Consider the following 19,853-nt stretch of genomic DNA (forward strand, 5'->3'; position numbering starts at 1 on the left):
TCATTTTGTATTCCAGCAATGTTTGTTGACTGTGATTAATCTATTCCCTTCAAATGTTGTTTCTGATAAATTTCAGTTTTGTCATTGTTATGATCTTTTTCAAGCATTTTGCATTGAAATGATGATTAATGGACTAAAGCCATTTTCGCAAAAAGAGTTCTGCATATTACTCTAAAATTTTTTAAATAGTACAGGAACCTGAAACAGGACTATTATTTAGAACTAACCAAACTCAAAGATTGGAAGCATCTGAGAAGAAAGAGTTTAAATTGGAACTACCTCTTCGGGTTTTCTATTCAAAATTTGAGCTGAACAAGAAGACAGGGTACCATTTCAGTGAAAGAACCTTGATGAACAAAGAGCAATGGCATTAAAAGGGATTCACGCTCACAACATGTTGCACCCATACATTTATAGATAATTCATAACGCATCTAATTAGGAGCATTTGGTTCATTTTGATCATAGCATCCTAATTCTTTGGCATAAGCATAAATACATGGAACTGATTCTACAGGTCATGTTCCTAGAATCAGTGAATTCACCAGACCCTAACCCCCTAAACCTTAACCCCCTAAGCAGTAGGGTAACAGGTTGAATTCACAAGCCTTAACCCCCTAAGCACTAGGGTAACAGGCTGAAGATATATATCTTATCACCCTAAGCAGTAGGGAAACAGATCAAAGGTAACGAGCTTTAACCCCCTAAGCAGTAGGGTAACAAGTTGAAGTTGATAGATCTTATCACCCTAAGCAGTAGGGAAGCAGATCAAAAGACGGTGAATCTTGCTTTCCTGAAGTTGCAGTGAAGCAGATTCAAACCACCAAGCCTTACCCCTCTAAGCAGTAGGGTAACAGGCTGAAGATCCATAGATCTTATCACCCTAAGCAGTAGGGAAATAGATCGAAGATGATGAGCTTTAACCCTCTAAGCAGTAGAGTAACAAGCTAAATTTACAGACCTTGACCCCCTAAGCAGTAGGGTAATGGGCTGAAAATTACAGATCTTGTCTCCCTGAGGTCGCAGTGGAACAGATCGAATCCAACAAGTCTCATCCCCTGAAGTCGCAGTGGAGCAGACTGAAGATTTACAGATCTAACCCCCTAAGCAGTAGGGAAACAAATCGAAAGTGATGGGCTTCAACCCCCTAAGCAATAGGGTAACAAGCCAAATTTTCAAACCTTAAACCCCTAAGCAGTAGGGTAACAGGTTGAATTTACAGATCTAAACCCCTAAATAGTAGGGAAACAGATCAATGATGACAAGCCTTAACCCCCTAAGCAGTAAGGTAGCAGGCTGAAAATCAAATATCTTCTCCCTGAAACAGCAGTGGAGTTGATCCAAGCACAACAGATCCCCTTGAAGTTTCAGTAGAGTTAATTGAAGTCACATGTCTTATCTCCCTAAAAATTGTAGCAGAGCAGACTGAAGATAGCAAATCTTATTTCCCTAAATATGCAGTGGAACGGAGTGAAGCTAAACAAACAGGTCTTATCTGAAGTTGCAATGAAGCACATTGAAGATACTTGAAGGAAAGAAGCGCTAAGGAAAGTCAAGACTCAACGTGGCTGGGCCAAACAGGTCTTTCTTGAGAATCTTTGCTTTATTCTAGTTACACGACAACAAGCAAAGAGGGGCAGCTGTACAGGCCCGTTTGACCAAGACCCAGACCCAATAGAAGCCCACTAAAGACCCAAACAACCCCAGACCCAAACTAACCAGAACCTACCTAATTACAGCAGCCCATTTCAAACCCTAAAACGAAAAGAACAAAAAACCCTAGCTGCTGCCTCCCTGTCTCATCCACCATCGACGCCTGCAAGAACTGCCACTGTGCCACCGCCCCACTTGCACCTGCAACATTAAATGTGGAGAATAAACAGATATTAAAAAACAAAGGCATGTAAACGGCTATTTAAAGCCGAATCCAAAACCATTTGTACATTCGGCCTTTTGTGAAATAAGAAATAATATTAGACTTTAAAAAAAAATACAAAGCAAAACAGAAACCCTAGCAACATCAAAAGCATAAAACAGTCCAAACAGAGAATAAAAAAGCTAATAGCCGAAGGTGATTCTCATCCTTATCTTCCTTTTCTTTCTTTTTTTAACCTATTTTATCCACATATACATATATATATGCTTTAAAAATAAAAAAATATAATTTTTTTTACCTTTTTCGATCTCCTGCCACCGTGTACGGTGGCCGGCGCGACGGACGACGCGGTGGACGGAGACCAGTCCGGCAGCAGAGACCTGGGGCTGAGAGAAAATTGAGAGAACAGTTTTTTTTTTAGAAAAGAGAAAACTGATTTTTTTTTAAAGAATTTGGGCTTATATAGTGACATAATACGGTACCGTTTTGGGCCTCAACTCACAGCGCCAAAACGACGCCGTTTAGGCGCTGACCCGAGGACCCGACCCGTCCTACCCTAGAATCCGCGTGTTTTTATTGTCTTTGGGATATTTACGCCCCTAGTCCCTTTGCTTTTCCCACCTCCTACAATTGGATCACTTTCCTTTACTTTTGTCTTTAATTTGGCCCCATGACTTCGGCCTTCGATTCACTATGGTCCGCATCGAAATGGTGCGCTTTGAGGCTTTGGAATAATCTCCTGATCGGCCCTCCTATTTGCTCGCGTGTTCAAATCAGTCCCCCTCTCTTTTATTTCTTTTAAATTCGCCTTAAAAACTCTATTTTCAATCCAAATTCATCCATTTTTTTATTTTTTATTTTGAGTTTTAATATTATTCATAATATTATATTTTATTATTATTATGTTTGTATTTTTTTACTTATTAGCATCCTATCATTATCATTTTTACTTAATATTTATGAATATATATATGTTATGTAGTATTATTAATAATTTAATATTATTATTTTATGTATTTTTTATGTATTCTTTTAATATACATTAAACTCCATACTACGTATATATGTATTATTATTATTACGTATATTTATTCTTTTTAGACATTACATATATTTTACGTATATTATGTATATATTTTAATATATTATGTGTATATTTTGTTTTGTATATTATATATATATCGTTAGTGTTATTAGTTTTATTTATTTATCCCAATTCGTGTACATGTTATGTATATACATTCAATATTATCATATATTTATTTTCAACATATATTTATACATAGTAATATTAATATTCATCATCTTTGTAATTACTATTATCATTGTATTATTACCTTTTTTACTACCATTATTTTTTTATACATATATATATCATTATTTGCATTAATACCATTTTTATTACTATTACTTTATTACGGCTACTACTAGTATTACTATTATTTCTTTATTATTTTATTACTACTATTATTTTTTTTTATCATGCTACCCTTATTTTTCCTACTATTATTATCATCGCTATTATATTATTAGCATATTATTTTTATTATCTTTATTAATACATTTTTTACCTTTTGTCAACATTGTTATTGTTTTTCTATTTTATATATTACTTATTTATTTATTGATTTATTATTAAGTTTCCTTTTTTACTTATTCTTCTTATTCTTATTTATTTTTATGATTTTATTTATTTTATCTATTATTCTCTTCTTCAATTACATAGCTTGTTTATTTCTTTCATTTTTTGTCATTCATATTACTCTTTTATTATTATGCTTGTTAAGATCATGATTTATTTCTTTTTCACAAATTTGTGTTATATCATCCTTTACCCAACAAAAATAATCCTTTCATAAATATAATATTCCGTATTTAGTAATTTGAGACAATCGTGCCCTAATTTACTGGGTCCCGATTTTTTCTCATTTTAAACGGAATATTCTTTTAAATCACAATACGAGTCTAAAAAAAATGTTTATTTTCGGAGCTTCGAGGTGTGGTGCCCTAACTTACCGAGTATGACATTTTGATACCTCAAAATAAGATCTTTTGCAAATAAAGGCAATGTTTGGTGTTCGGAAATTCGAGGAAACGTGCCCTAACTTACTGGGTTTCGATTTTCCTCGTTCACCCTAACTAATCAAATATCCTTTTAAAAGAAGTTAAAATACATCGATTTTAAATAAAAGGCATGCTCATTCTCAAAAGTTCGAGATGCCGTATCCTAACTCACTGGATATGACGTATCGTTGCCTCGAGACGAGAATGTCTTTAACATTTTGATGTTTATTTTACAAAAGAGGGACCGTATTTCGAAGTCTTTCAAGTTCTCAATTTTCGACAATTAAGACACTAATTAATCAACTAGGCATCAATTTTGGGCGTATTGGGGGTGTTAATCCTTCCTCGTGCGTAACTAACTCCCGAACTCATTTTTTGATTTTCGTAGACCAGAGATTATCGTTTTAGTAAATCTTAACTTTTATTAAAATGATTAATTTGAGGTGACCCGATCACACCTCATCAAAAAGGATTGGTGGCGACTCCCGTTTTTTCGTTTTCATTTTCAAATCCAAGTCGATTCCTGTTTTCCAAAAAATGGTTACGACAATAAGTATTATATATAATAGCGTAAAATAAATGGTACATGTATAATCTCCAAAAAAATATGTATGATAGTTTAAAAATAAATAAATAAATATATAATAATAATTATTATTATTATTATTATAATAAAGAATAATATTTTAAAAATGTGCAAAATTGATCTCAATGTACATTATTATGAAGTGATTTAAAATAAAACAACTTAAAATAAATAAAACTAAAACAGTTCCAAAAAAAACTGAATAAATAAACTAATAGATAAATTAACAAGCTTGGACTAGGATCAAGTTAAAATTCAAGGGAAAAATTATAAATAACGAAAATGGCCTATTGGGGACCTAGGTGAAACACGCTGAAGCACATGAAGAGTCGATTAGGAAATTATCCCTAGCCCCTATGCGCTGCGTTTCAAGATGGACTAAACTGAAGCAGACATAAAATATGCGGTGAAATTTAAAAAAAATAGAAAAATCGATGAAGACTAGATTGTAGCGCCCTGAAAATAGAAGGACCGAATGCGCAATAAACCCAAATGGGTGAAACACGCAGATCCCCCCATGGATCAGGTCGGGTCGCGTACGGCTCTACTCATACGATGCCGTTTCAGTGCTGGTGCCTTTGGTGCAAAACAGCATCGTTTTGCACTGCTATTTAAACTAAAATTTTTCATTTTTTTTTATTTTCCTTCCTTTTCTTCTACAAAAACAGAGAGAGCAGCCCCCCCGTTTTCTTTCTCGGCTAGGGTTTCTTAACCCTTCATCGCCGCCGCCGTGAAACCACCGTAGGTGGTGATCAGCGTCTACAAAAGGGGGGTTGTTTGACCCCAATTTTGGAGTGCTCGAAGGCCGTATTCCTTTAGCCTGTGAACCCGAGAGAAAAGATATCCTTTTTCTATGGGAGTCGGTTTCAATGATGGAGCAGGAACTCTGACGACGCGACTCCAAGGTTGGGGTAAGTCTCCTTTTCTCTTTTCTTTTTGTTTTTTGTTTAAAACAGAAAACATAAAACAGGAAAAAGAAGAAGATGAGATTCAACCTTTTTTTTATTGCTTAAATCGTGTGTGTAATACAATATTTCGCGTTTGAGGCTTCTTATAGCCGAATACAAAAAAAAATCTATTGTTTGCTACTGTTTGGCTCTGCTTTTGCTGTTTTCCTTTCTTTGCCATGTTTGCAGGTCCATGGAGGGTCAACGGATGAGGGAGTTTCCACTTCCGTGCAAGGGGCGTCGATCCTCGGGCGGAGTACGCTCTGAGGCACTCGGGTGGTGGCTACGGCGCAGGCGAGGCTCAGAAACCCTAGGGTTTCTAAGTTGGCTTAATGTTTGGGGCTTATTGGGCCAATAGAGGTTGGGTTAGGGATTTTGGGTTGTGTTTGGGCCATTGGTAGATTGGGCCTGCTTGGTTGTAGTTGGGTAGTGTAGTGGGTTTGGTGAAGTTTAGGCTTAGGTTGGGTAATTCAGGCCTACTAATTGTTTGCAATTTAGACATAAGACTTATTAATTTTTGGGTTTTCTAAAGGGCCGGGCAAATTTGGGCTCATACATTAACAATAAATAACTATTCAAATGGATTTATTTGAATAGTCACCACTTTTAATTAATAAAAGTTTTTTTTTATCAAAAATGGGCCTAAAGGCCGCCATCTCGAATTAACAAGCATCAATAAGTACAAGCCCATGGATATCGCTCGGATACTCCATGTTAAAAGGAAAGGTACAACGTTTGTTAATAGCAAGTTTACAAAGGCTATCAGCCACTCTATTGCTCAAACAAGCAACCCACTCAATCTTAAAATCGATAAAAAAGACTCCAATAACCCGAAGATTTCTTTCAATCAAAAACCAAAGATCGAAATGTCCTCTCGACGAGATTTAAATTGATTAACTAAACTTGCATAATTGGTCTCGAACAAAGCCCTTGTGATGTTGTTACGAGCCCACATAGTCCCTTCCCTTAAGGCTTTTGCGTCAGCCCATTCAATATCCATCTTTTGGTCCAAAAAGACTGCACAACCCTCTAACACAAAACCATCATGGTCCCTCGCAATAATCCCGATTCCAACTACCGAGTCAAAAATCTCCGCATCAATATTAATCTTAATAGCATTATTTGGAGGCTTGATCTACCTATGGGACCTAAGGGGACTGGGGTTCATTGGGGCATGCGATAGATTATGGATCCTAAAATCATCCCCCAAAGTCCTCGCCAACTCCCAAACCCCCTAAGCATCATCCTTCTTGCCCCAAAACAGAGCATTATTATGGCCATTCTAAATATTCCATAAAATTGTGATGAGATTCTCAAATGCCTTAAGATCCAATAAGCAGGTGGCATCCTCAAGCCGATCAATACCACTCTCAAAGGGAGAATCAAGTAAGCGTCCGTCAAGCCTACCAAAAGAAAAAACAGTACGGGCCTATTTTCATTCCCAATTTCGCATCGATGGCAAGTGCGATCGAAGTCATGGAAAATCGAGGCCATTTTAACATTAGTTGGGAGTAAGTTGTGACCAACCCTCCATGCAAAAATACGGATTTGGAAAGCACATGGAGTTTCCAGATAGTCCTCCCGAATAAGCAGTGCGGCCCATAACCAATCTTCTTAAAAATAAGCCAAGAATAGCCAGATTTTGATGAATAGCACTCGGACTTGTTGTGAAACTAAACAATTGGATCCAGTGGACCATGTTGAATAGTCGGTAATGCACAAATATGATCACACAACCTATTGCCATAAAGTTCCTCCACCTGATCTCTGTCCCACACACAAAAGTTAGTCCTCCACAACTCGCTCACCAAACCATCCCAAATGCCATTGAAAGAAGCCTTCAACGAATTACCATCAAGATCCTCAAAGCCCCATCAGTCGGACCCAAACCTAGCAGTCATGACATTACCTATTTGGCATCCAAACACGGTCTCAAGTGCTTTAACCATGTGCAGGATACTCATCAAAGAGCAGGAGGGCTCATCAACTGTCTGAGGGTGGAGCACATCCCAATCCAAAAAGTACTTAGAGCATAGAACAAGGTAACATAGAGTATCCTTATTATTGATGATTTCAAAAACTAATTTTTATATATTCAATAAAAATATGTCACTTCATATTTTTAAAAGAATTTTTAATTAATATTATGTATTTTCTAACACTAAATCAATTCTCTTTAACAATATTTTAACTCTTGTCGCATTGATTAATTAAATAAAAATAGCAAATAAAAATAACGCACGTTGATGGTGTTCTTTTTGTTAAAATAGGTTTATGATTTAGAATCTAGAGTTTAATACTTTGATTTTAGGGGAAAATGGCTAGAATAAGATTTAGGGGTGAGGTTAAGGTTTAAGTCGATTAAAATTTAGGGTTTTATTTTTTTAAAATAATTTTTTTAGATCTTAATCTTAAATTTTTCACACACAAAGAAAGATAACTTATTATATATTTTAATTTAATCTCTTTAATAGTCATTTTCATTACTATGGTTACATTCAAATCTTAACATATACTTCATCATTAATTTTAATCACACTACTACAATAACTAGTTTCACCACCCATCTAAAAGCAACCTAATTTCAATATTTTTAAGATGTTACAACAATATGAGACAAAAACAACTGCTACCTTTAAAATTAGCCTGTCCTTGATCTATCAGTTGTATATGAAAATAAACATAACAGAAGTAAAAAGGAAGTGTCCCCACAGTTCTTTTGACAACTTTGGTCCAAAATCTATAATATTTTTCTAGTGTATTAAGTACTTTACAGGTTATATAGATGGTTCTAAAGCAATAACTTAGTACCATGACACATTCAAACGAACCTTTTTTAACCATTTGTTGCTTTCCATGAAGTACCAATTTGGCAATTTTTTTTACAAAAAAAGCATGAGTATTTTCAAAAGATCTTGTAGATAATCCAGCTCTAATCGCAGCCACTAGTAAAAGCTGGTTTATTTTAGTTCTATTAAAAGAAATCAGATTATTAGACTACTTGCATAGGTGAAAGATTTGATATGATCTGATAGCATTGAGTTGCAGGCTGTATAATATTTCTGATAACAACCCACCGTATGTATATAAAAAAATTGCAAGTAACTTATACTAGTTTGACAACTAAGATGAACTAGTCATCAATTATTGTTGTAAACCTGGCCTGCACAATAGCATGCAAGAGCTGGTCGAATAACTATGTAATACACAGTTGATAATTGTACTTTCTCCATTTGCTGGTTAGAAACCTATTCCACTACTGTCCCTATCATGCTCCTGTGAGGCTCAAAAACTATAGTTTTTTAACATTAATGTGCTTGGTGCTTTAGTTTTATCAAGTTTTTAAACATATCTTCTTCCAATATAGAGTATTCCAGGATTCAAGCGCGGCTGTGCCAATAGTTACTTGTTGCAGAAGTGGAGATTCATAGTTCCAGATTCATGGAAAACAGACAACATGGTACGGTACACAGTTCATGTCCTTGATAGCTATGAGTCAAAGGACATCATGGTATGTTTTATCGAAGGTTTCAAGGCAGTTTTATTCGTCTCATCATAATTATATATGTTGATGTGCAAAAGAATTACGGGATATAATAAAATTCAATGATTGTGTAAGTCCTGTAATGATGAAATCAGTTCATTGAGCATTAAGGAATGTAAAACAAAAATATTGATTTCTATAAACAATTTCTACAATAATTCTTTATAGGAAACTTCGTGACTTTTAGAAAATAAGAGATATAATCTATTGTTCTTTCAATAATCTCCTCATTTTCAAAAAGAAAAATAGAATTTAATAATTTTAAAAATCAATTGCATAATTGGTATTTTATAATTGAATCTTCATTTAGTGCATGATAAACTATGATTTGAATTGGCAATTCTATTTAATTAATCAAACATATCTCATACAATAATTTTCATATCAATCAACACAAAATATTCCATGATAATATTATAATCTTGTGTTTATGACCTCTTTTCATGGGTTATATTAGAATAAGTCGTTAGGGCTTCTTTGGATGCCTGTTTATCATCAATGCAATTGCAGCACAAAACCATTTGGATGAAAAAACTATGTTGAGTTGGAAAAGCTAAAATTACGCCACACCTTAAAATTTTCGGGAAAGGATTGTATGAAACAGTAACGCCACGTTATCTGTATCCCTTTCCAATAGTTTTATGCCACATCAATATTTTTATCCTGAATTTCAGTATTTTAATTTGGATTTGATTTTTTTCAGGATAAAATCCTGAAATTCAAAATAAAAATACTAATGTGGCATAAAACTATTGGAAAGGGATATAGATGACGTGGCGTCACTGTTTCATACAATCCTTTCTCTTTTCGGGAAAGGATTGTATGAAACAGTAACGCCACGTCATCTGTATCCCTTTCTAATAGTTTTATGCCACATCAGTATTCTTATTCTGAATTTCAAGATTTTATCCTAAATTTCAGTATTTTAATTTGGATTTGATTTTTTTCAGGATAAAATCTTGAAATTCAAAATAAGAATACTAATGTGGCATAAAACTATTGGAAAGGGATACAGATAACGTGGCGTCACTGTTTCATACAATCTTTTCTCAAAATTTTCACTGGTCTCTTTATGTCAAGTTGAAAATTGAAAGCTGCTTGCAGCTCACATACCATTTTTGTCCTCATTCATTTAAAGAATTAATACAAAAACCCGTTGATGGCTAAAAGGAAGATTATTGATTTGTATCATGGATAACTCTAAGATTATAGATTTGTATGTCATCTCTAAATTTTTAAAAATTTAACATAATTGGGCTAATTGAATTTTATATATGGTGAAAACTTTATATATTTTTGTCTTCACATTTCATTAAAGAAAACTATGGAGGATATGTTTTATACAAGTAACACGGAGGAAATTGGAGTTTTGGCCGGTTTGTGTTGGCTGCTGCTGATTGCCAGTTAGATCGTTAGGATTTTTGTCCCTGTGTCCAGGGTAGGGAATAACACCTACTCACAGTGTGCTATGCCTTGTACCTCCACTTAGGCTATTTGTCCTAAGGTTGGTGACAGTACTAACAAAAAGATTGAACATGAAATCCAGTGGAATATTTTGGATTGTCTTTTTCTTTAGTTAGTGGGTCGTGAATTGAAATTGGAAACAGGCAGAGAGGATCATTAGATTCTCATGCTCATATCTAGCTACCAAAAGAGTAAAAAAAAAAAAAAAAAAGGCAATGACCTATTGATCACTACTTTTAAGCCTTCCAACTTTCGCTATATATAATCTCCACCATTTGACTTCTCTTCCAAACAAATTTCATCCAAACTCAGCAAACCTACTGGAAACCATGTATTCAATTTCAACTTCTTCTACTTCATCCCAACTATTGCAGAATTTTCTTGAAAACTTTCATTCCAGAAAATTACTGCTTTATTACAAACAATCGAACCAACCATCAGCTCCTCCTCCTTACCCTCAGAATACCAGTTTAGACCAAAATGTTTGCATGGTACTTTCAGTCATCTTTTGTGGCATAATTTTCTCATTGGGGCTAAACTTAATTATCAAATGTCTGCTAAGGTGCTCCAACGGGTCGGCTTCCGACTCCATCAACAACACTTCAGCTGCAATACTTAATAAAGGAATCGAGCCAGAGGCACTCAAGACTTTCCCCGTGGTGAATTACTCAGCGGAGATGAATCTGCCGGGGCTGGACGGGGAATGCGTGATATGCCTGTCGGAGTTTACACCTGGCGAGGGCCTGCGGTTTCTACCGAAATGCAACCATGGATTTCATGTTCGTTGTATTGATAAGTGGCTTAAATCACACACATCATGCCCCAAATGCAGGCATTGTTTGCTTGAAACATGCCAAAAGATCATGGGATGTAACCAAAGTAGTAGATCATTGGAATCATGTGTTCCAGCTCAGGACAGCATTATGAATATTCAACCTCTGGAACCTGAAGGTATGGCACGTGATTATAGGGGTGTTAGCTGATCTGATTCTGAAGGTGTTATATTCCACGAGCGAAGCTCATTTTGGAAATGGAAAACCATACTGTCAACTTGTATTCGAATATTCTTAAAAATTATAAAATTCAAGTAAAATGATTGAATATGTAAACTAATTATCACTGCAAAACTGTTGTTAGAAATGCCTGAAAAGAATGGCACCAAAAGCCAAGCAAAAAGAGAAAACATTAACCGTATCATGGAGACCCCATTTGTACTTCACCAAAATGCTAATTCCAACAGTAAAACCAGGGCACCCAAACAGAGATAAGATGCTAAAAACATTGGCTGTATATAATAAAGTTATCTCAAAATGTAAATATGAATTCATGAAGATAAGTTGCATGCCTGGATCCATCATATTAATTTGACGACACTTTTGTCAAGAATTATTTAGCATATAGGAAGGGGAAATTATTTTTAAAAACAGAAGATTTCTTTGAATCAAGTCCACTGTTATTACTGGAGTATGTACGGTGAACAATAACTTGCCATGATGGACTAATTAATTTTTTTTAAACTGTTATACGAGTTCATAATAATAATAATTTAAAAACTAAGAACTATATCGATCAAAGGGCACAATACATTGACAATTAATAGTTGGCCCGGCAGTAAATCAAGCCACGAGTTATAGTTTTTAACTTCCAACAATTGCACCATGCTGCGAAGAGTGCACATTATTCTACCTAAGTTGTCATCTAAAAGACGAGGAAAAACCCAATCCCATGCTTCCTTGGGCCCCAAGTTCCAGGTCAGCCCCACAAAAGTCAAGTATAATCTTTGGTATTTTCTCTATTCTAATTACCTTCTCCACCTAACCACTATTTTACTTCATTCTCTTTTAAGTTTCCTCCATTTTCCTTGAAGTATTGGAAAGTGTTTCAAGGTGCCATCTTCCACACCCTCATGCTCAATTGTTGGAATTAATGTACCATATGATAAATTATTGTTTATTTATGTGATATATATATAACTCCAAAAGCTAGTTTACTAGTTTCTAAGCTAATTTATTGGTTGGTTTACATCTATTTCAGATTAAATTCGAAATAAAATTATAAATTTTGAAGGCTAAAGATAATAATTTTATATGTAAGAAAATTTAAATTGAATTATAAATTTTTAAATAAATCATGTAAACTTAATACCCCGAAAAATAATTGTATAATAGGTAACCTAATTGACGGCAAGAAAAACCTAACTTCTATACTAAGTTGGAAATTTCGTCTTGAAAAGTCAACTTGTTTTGGTGAAAAACCTAAACAGTGCATAAACTACACTCAGCTACAAGAGTTAGGCATGTATGACGTGAGGCTTTGGAAGTGTGTATGCTAACATGATGATTTTATTTAGATTGATGTGTATTTGGGTGTTGTATCCTTGTATCCTTCTTTGAAAAAATTGCAGTTCAAACACAACAAAAAGCTAACAATCATAGTATGGTGTTTTTTCATATAGAAGACAAGACCATTAGTGTTGGAAATTCTACTGCAAATTTGGGTAGAAATAGCATCATTTCAATTTTCAAGTAGCAGTTCCAAGTCACTTATAAATGTGTAGTATTACACACACATTTCCAGTCATTCCTTTCCCAACTTTCGTGCGTCAGAGGATATGGATTCATTTAGTGGTGTATCTGGTATGAAACAAAAACAAGTGCCTAACTTTGAAATTAGCCTATCCTTGACCTATCACCTGTATATGAAAATTCAAACATAATACAAAAGTGAACAAAGAGGACTCCCCCACTTTTCTTTTCACTTTTTTTCCTGTGTCAAAAATACTTTACATGTTATATAGTAACAACCCTTGATAGATTAGATTAGATCAACCTGTTTTATAACCCTTATATTGCTTTTCATGCAATACCAATTTGACAATTAAAAATAGCATGAGTATTTTCCAAAGATCTCATATATCATCCAGCTCGAATCTTAGCCGCACTAGTAAAACCTGACTTGTTAATCAGATTATCCTACTACTTGTATGGCTGAAAGATGATGATCTGATCTGATCTGATCTGATACCAAAATAAACAAAGTAAACAACATGGGGTTTTGGAAACTGGTATCTTATTTAAGTGCAAGTAACTTGTACTAGTTTGACAGCTAAGATGAATTAATCGTCGAATGTAAAAGTAATGTTAATTTATTGTTGTAAACCTAGCCTGCATAACAGCATGCAAGAAGCTGATCCAATAACTATGTAATAGCAGTAAAGTAACCCAGTTTATATCTATATATATATATATATAAAGTTTGGCCTTAGCCGAAAAGAAAAAAGGACTGCAAATTGTACTTTGTTTATGCAGCAACTTTGCTGCTTAGAAACCAACTCCACTAGTACTGTCCCTATCATATTATCCTTTAAGGCTCAAAATATATAGTTTTATAAGGGCGGTGCTTGGTGCTTTGATTTCATCAAGTTTTTAAACATCCCTTCTTCACAAGATTTCAGAATTCCTCAGCGGTTGTGCCTGTAATACTTGGCAAATCCGGGTAAAATAGGCACCGGCTAGTGACTAGATGTTCCATGGAGAGAAGCAGTGGGTGGAAACTAGCACGTCGTACCTTTTTTGGCTGCTGGAAAGTTGAATTGGCCTTTCAGCAATATTAAAAAATGGAATTATCTATTGAACTACAAAAGACCTAGTGGGGATCCAACTTGTTGAAAGTCCTAAATAAAATCTTGGAGTAAATTACCCTAAAGAAATATTTCGAGATACACTTTATTCCTTTAATATCTATATCTATCCATATACCTTTATAATTTACATTCTTTTATCTGCCGCGTGTCTCCTTGTTCACACACTTTTTTATTTCTTTTATTTTGATTCAATACTAGGGTGACTGTTTGATCGAATCCGGTAAAAAGATTTCGAGGTAATCGAGTTGATGAGTCATATTTTATCATTCTAACTCGATTTAAATTTTTTTTCGATTTGAGTAGAGTCGAATCAAATCGAGTGAAATTAAAAAATTAAACATGTCAAATTAAAGTCTTGTTACAGTATAACTAATTTCATCTTAGAGCAATAAATTTGAAACCATATATATTTAAAATTGTTTTCAAAAAAAATAAAAAAATACTTTAGTATGATAAACTTGAATCATAGTATGATAAACTTGAATCATTATTAACTTATTTAAGTCCCTAAAATTGTTATTCTAGAAAATTTTTAATTTTTAAACTTTTTTATATAGAATTATTTTTGAAATTTTTATAAATATTTTGGATTTAAATAATTATTTTGAATTTTTTATATTGTTTGTTGAGAGAGAGATCAATTTCTTCATTTTTCAAATTTGACAGAAACCAATAGGGTATTTACACCAATCTGTTATTCAAATTATTAGAGTTATTCGAATGGTAAAATTTAACTCGATTCGAACTTGAAACTTGAATTCCGAATAAATCAATTCGATTAACTCAAAATTCAAAAAAAAATTTGATTTTTTGAATCAAATCGAGTTTTGCTCACCCCTATTTAAAAAGGATGATTTAGGTGTAGTGGTGTTTTTTTATTACATTGTAGAAAAAAATTTAAATTTCATTTTCATTAATTTATTACGTCTAAATTTGATATTTAATTTCTATCTTTTAATTTTTAATATATAATTTGTTTCTTATACTTTTATAATATTATTAATTAGTTTTGAATGCTCTAAATCTACACATTCCTCCTTTTTCTCCTGGGTTTTCTTTACTTTTTTTTTCCTTACATTCTAAGATTTTAGTAAAATTCTAGTTTAACCTCTATAATATGTTAAATTTTGATATTTAATCTATATATATTAATTTTTGAAATAATTTTTATAATCTCATTCATTAATCTAAATAATTAATATTTTTATTTCACACGACCACTAAGTAATTTTTTTCTTAATTTTAAAATATTATACTAATGAATTTAATAGAAAATTTTTAACTTTCGTAACAACTAGATTTAAAGTTTTAAATTCAAAAAATAAATGAATTGATAAAAATAAAAAAACAATTCTAAATATATGAAAAAACATATTTTAACTTTCAAAATTTTTAGTAAACATATACTAAACCCGACGCGAAGCGTGGGCGGAAAAAATGTTAATAATCTTAAAATATAAGTCTCTGAGCCCCCTTCTAATTAATTATTTTTCATGTATATATAATCTTTCAATGGAACCAACTCCTTACAGCCCTCTGAACTAAAAACACTAGCAGCAAATTAAATATGACAACTTCAATAACATCAACCCTTTTCTCCCAAGACTTGTATCCAAGAAAATTTCTCTCTCTTCACCCAATAGAATCCCCTGCAATTTCCCCAGCTCAACAAATCAATTCCCCCATCAATGACAACGTCCATTCAAATGCAGCCGTTATTCTCTTAGTCCTCATTTGCACCATCATTTCCTCTTTGGGGTTGTTTTGTATGGTCAAGTGTGCAATTAGAGGCTCAAGTTCTGTTGCTTCTGAATCTGGTGTGAACCCTTCAGCCAAGTTAGCTAATAAAGGAGTTGAGAAGAAAGCCTTAAATTCCTTCCCTACCATAAAATACGCGACCGAGTTGAAACTAACCAGCCTAGACACCGCTTGTGCCATATGCTTGTCGGAGTTTGCTGCTGAGGAGCGTCTGCGGATTTTGCCAAAGTGCAACCATGGATTTCATTCTCAATGTATCGACACTTGGCTTAGTTCACATTCTTCATGCCCTACATGCAGGCACTGCCTGATAGAAATAGATCAAAAGACCGATAAGTGCAGCCCGATAGGTTCCTTGGAACAGCCTCTGCCGGTGCAAGAAAGCATCATCAACGTTAACGTAGAAGAGAACTGAAATTGTACATAAATACAGGGGGGAAACTAAGCCGGTTTTGGTGTAATGATTAATAGAAATGCCGTCTTAGAAGTTGAAAATCATGACTAATTTCATATGTGGCTGCTATGCAAAGCTTGCAACTACTGGAACATAGAACTAATTATGGAACACAATTTTCCATTAACGAAATTGCAAGCAACAAAGTGTCGGTTGAACTGAAAATTCTTAAAAGTTAATGGAACAAAAATCCTGTGATTGGATCAAAATATTCAACAGATCGTATGATCATTCTTGCACAAGGGAAATGCAATGTGGGAATGGCAAAGAGATGTGATTAAATATGAAAAGCAATGAGAAATGATGCAGCCGTTTGGGGTCAAAATAAAATTTTAGAATTTAGCTGGCCAAAGTTAAAAATTTTGTTCAAAAAATTTTAAATTGATTACCTTATAACTAAAAGGAATATTATACCTCTTAGCTAAGGAGGCTAAGGCCACTATCTTCCCTTCTAACTATGCCCCTGAAATGATGTCCGGAAAAAGAAACTAAAGCAAAATAAATAAATTAGGAATTAGTGTTAACTCTGGTTAGAATTGCATCTTAGTGTCTGTTACACCTAATAGGACTGTTTTTCTGGACTTCTAGAAACTTTCCTTCACAGCCACTCATGAAAATTCCTCCACTAATGGTCCATACAACAAGCAAGCCAACTCATTAGTTATGTAATTATGATGTCAGAATTACAAGACAACCTAGAACACAGGTAAGATCATGCAAGACGTACCATAATGTCAAAATACTCACACCAATGATGCTCATTTGGCTAGTGACCCTTGATCCCTAACCTTTGATCTACCAATATGGCCCACCACGTGACATTACGAGACAAGGAGTAATCCACTAGATAAACCCATGAGCACAAAGGGGATCAATTCCATCATCTTCATTCTTCTACCTTCTTCAACCTCCTCCTCCTCCTCTTTCTTTGATGGCTCTCTTGCTTACATGAGTGAATCAATCTCATCCCTTATTCTCATTCTTTTCATTGTTGATCCTTCGTATTGAAAATATCAAAAGCTAAATGAAATTGAATTGTGATGACTAGTGTCGAAACCATTTTTTAATTTTGAAAAAACGGGATTGACTTTAAAATGAAATATGGAGTCGCCACTAATTCTTTTTGTTTAGGTGTGATCGGATCACTTAATAAAATATTTTATTAAAATATTGATTTTGGTCTATGAAATTCAAGAAAACGGGTTCGGGAGTCGATTACGTACGAGGAAGGATTAGCACCCTCGCAACGCCCAAAATTGGTACCTAATTGATTAACTAATGTCCTAATGTCAAAATTTTAAAAAGATTTAAAATGCAATGCCATTTGAAAATGTTTGATTATACTTGAATTGGATGCCAAGATTCCTTTGTCCCGAAGGAATAAAATATTATATCCAGCGCGTTAGGACACAATATTTTAAACCTCGATACCAAGGTCATCTTATAATTTCTAAAATTCATGAATTGAAATTTTAAAAGGATATTTGGCTATTTGGTCAACAGAAAATCGAAACTCAGTACGTTAGGGCATTATTTCTCGAATTTCCAAACGCACAATATTACATTATTTTTTTAATTCAAGAAAACATGGATGAAATTTCAAAAGGATATTTAGTTATTTGGTCAAAAGGAAAATCGAAACCCAGCACGTTAGGGCACGATTTCTCGAATTTTCAAACACGAAATTTTCTTTTGTTTTGAGAGGTTTTTAAATGAGAGTGATTATGAAAGCGGTGAAAAAAATGTATTTGCTTGGTTTGTTTGGGATAAAAGACAATCGATATCGGGCGAAATCATGATGCAATAGCAAGACCTAAAAGCATAATTTACATGCATAAAATAATTTATGAATACAACATTGTACAAATGGATGACAAGGATAATAATATGGCCATACAATTTGAAATACTCAACAATAATAATCCTATCTTGGAAAACAAACATTTATAATCAAACATTAATGAAAACTAAAGAATATAATTAATGAGAAGTAACTCAAATTAAAATAAATAAAACATAACAAACTTTCAAATGAAGGTGAATAAAGTTAAAATAAATAATGTGAAAAATGGGAAGTTTGAAATCACCAAAATATAAAAATGATTTAAAAATAAATTAATTGTATAAAAAAATTAAAATAAGCAACATGTATAAAAATTTGAAATAGATCGAAAAATAGAAATAAATAATATGCAAAATAATATATAAACGAAGTTTGAAATGAGTATTATGTAAGAAGAAAATTTAAGATAAGTAAAAGATAAAATAATTTTAAGTAAAAACATTAGTTTAATATAGATAATATACATAAAATGAAAAACTTAATACGAATAATGTACTAATGTCGAAACCATTTTTTTGAAAAAGGAGTCGACTTTGATTTTGAAAACGAAAAGGAAAATGATGAGTCGCCACCAATCCTTTTTAATGAGGTGTGATCGGGTCACCTTAAAAAGTTGTTATTTTTAATAAACGATTTTATTTATTAAAACAATGCTTTTGGTCTATGAAATTCAGAAAAACGGGTTCGGGAGTCAGTTACGTATGAGGAAGGATTAGCGCTCTCGACACGCCCAAAATCGGTACCTAATCGATTAATTAGTGTCTTAACGTCAAAAGTTGAAAATCTATAAGAATTTAAAAATATGATCCTCCTTTTTTATTAATGTTAATTTTACAAAAATGCTTGAATAAATCAAAGCGGATGCTAAAGTCCTTCTTGTCCCGAAGTAATACAATGTCACATCCAGCACGTTAGGATACGACAGTTTAAAACCTCGAGAATGAGCCTGTCTTTTTCAAAACTCATGCGTTTTAATTTGAAAAGGTTATTCGGTCTTTTGAATCAAACGAGAAAAATCGAAACTCAGTACGCTAGGCCACAATCTCTCGAATTTACAAAACACAGAATATTGTCTTTATTTAAGAATCCCTTTATTATGAATTTTGGTGAAAGTTGGTGAAATATTTAAAAATGATATATGGTGAAATATTTAAAAATGATATACGAGTAGATTATTTGATTATACTTAAAAAAGAAATCGTTTAAAACATGAAAAGGGTCATACGTGACTCATAAGGATAGTGCAACATACATTTGAAATAACAACAGCATAGTATGCATAAAATATAACATATATAGCCTTAATATTAATAAATCATAAAGTTAATATGCATGAACGATAATATTTATAATAATGCAAATAATAATGATATCAATAATAATAACAACAATAATAATAAATCTAAATTTGAAAGTACATGTAATATATCTAAATTTTGAAAGTACATGAAAAGTAGTAAATAGATAAATAAAAAGGGAAGTAAAATGACAATAACTAGGGCAAAAATAAAATAAATAAGCTAATTTAAAAAAGAGTGAGTAAATAAATAAATAAAAGCTAATACAAATTTGGTTTAAAAAGAAATCAATTAAATAAATAAATAAAATATTAAACAGTACATTAAATAAAATCATTTTTAAAATAAATAACTAAATAAACAAAAGGGATAAAATA

General features: G+C 33.1%; 2 protein-coding genes across 2 annotated transcripts; both read left to right on the plus strand.

Annotated features, from left to right (window-relative positions):
• The first annotated feature begins 10,788 nt into the window (after window positions 1-10,788).
• Window positions 10,789-11,513, plus strand: LOC107961427 (RING-H2 finger protein ATL78). Its single transcript, XM_016897564.1, has one exon. The coding sequence runs from the start codon at window positions 10,810-10,812 to the stop codon at window positions 11,461-11,463; it is 654 nt and encodes a 217-aa protein (XP_016753053.1). The 5' UTR covers window positions 10,789-10,809; the 3' UTR covers window positions 11,464-11,513.
• A 4,065-nt stretch (window positions 11,514-15,578) lies between these two features.
• LOC107961426 (RING-H2 finger protein ATL78) lies at window positions 15,579-16,765 on the plus strand. Its single transcript, XM_016897562.2, has one exon. The coding sequence runs from the start codon at window positions 15,691-15,693 to the stop codon at window positions 16,294-16,296; it is 606 nt and encodes a 201-aa protein (XP_016753051.1). The 5' UTR covers window positions 15,579-15,690; the 3' UTR covers window positions 16,297-16,765.
• Window positions 16,766-19,853: the final 3,088 nt, after the last annotated feature.

The sequence above is a fragment of the Gossypium hirsutum genome, chromosome A05 (assembly GCF_007990345.1).
Source record: "Gossypium hirsutum isolate 1008001.06 chromosome A05, Gossypium_hirsutum_v2.1, whole genome shotgun sequence".
Taxonomy (NCBI): domain Eukaryota; kingdom Viridiplantae; phylum Streptophyta; class Magnoliopsida; order Malvales; family Malvaceae; genus Gossypium; species Gossypium hirsutum.

Excerpts from the sequence above, each read along its gene's own strand:
- LOC107961427 (XM_016897564.1), top strand. The coding sequence starts at position 10,810 with ATGTATTCAATTTCAACTTCTTCTACTTCATCCCAACTATTGCAGAAT.
- LOC107961426 (XM_016897562.2), top strand. The coding sequence starts at position 15,691 with ATGACAACTTCAATAACATCAACCCTTTTCTCCCAAGACTTGTATCCA.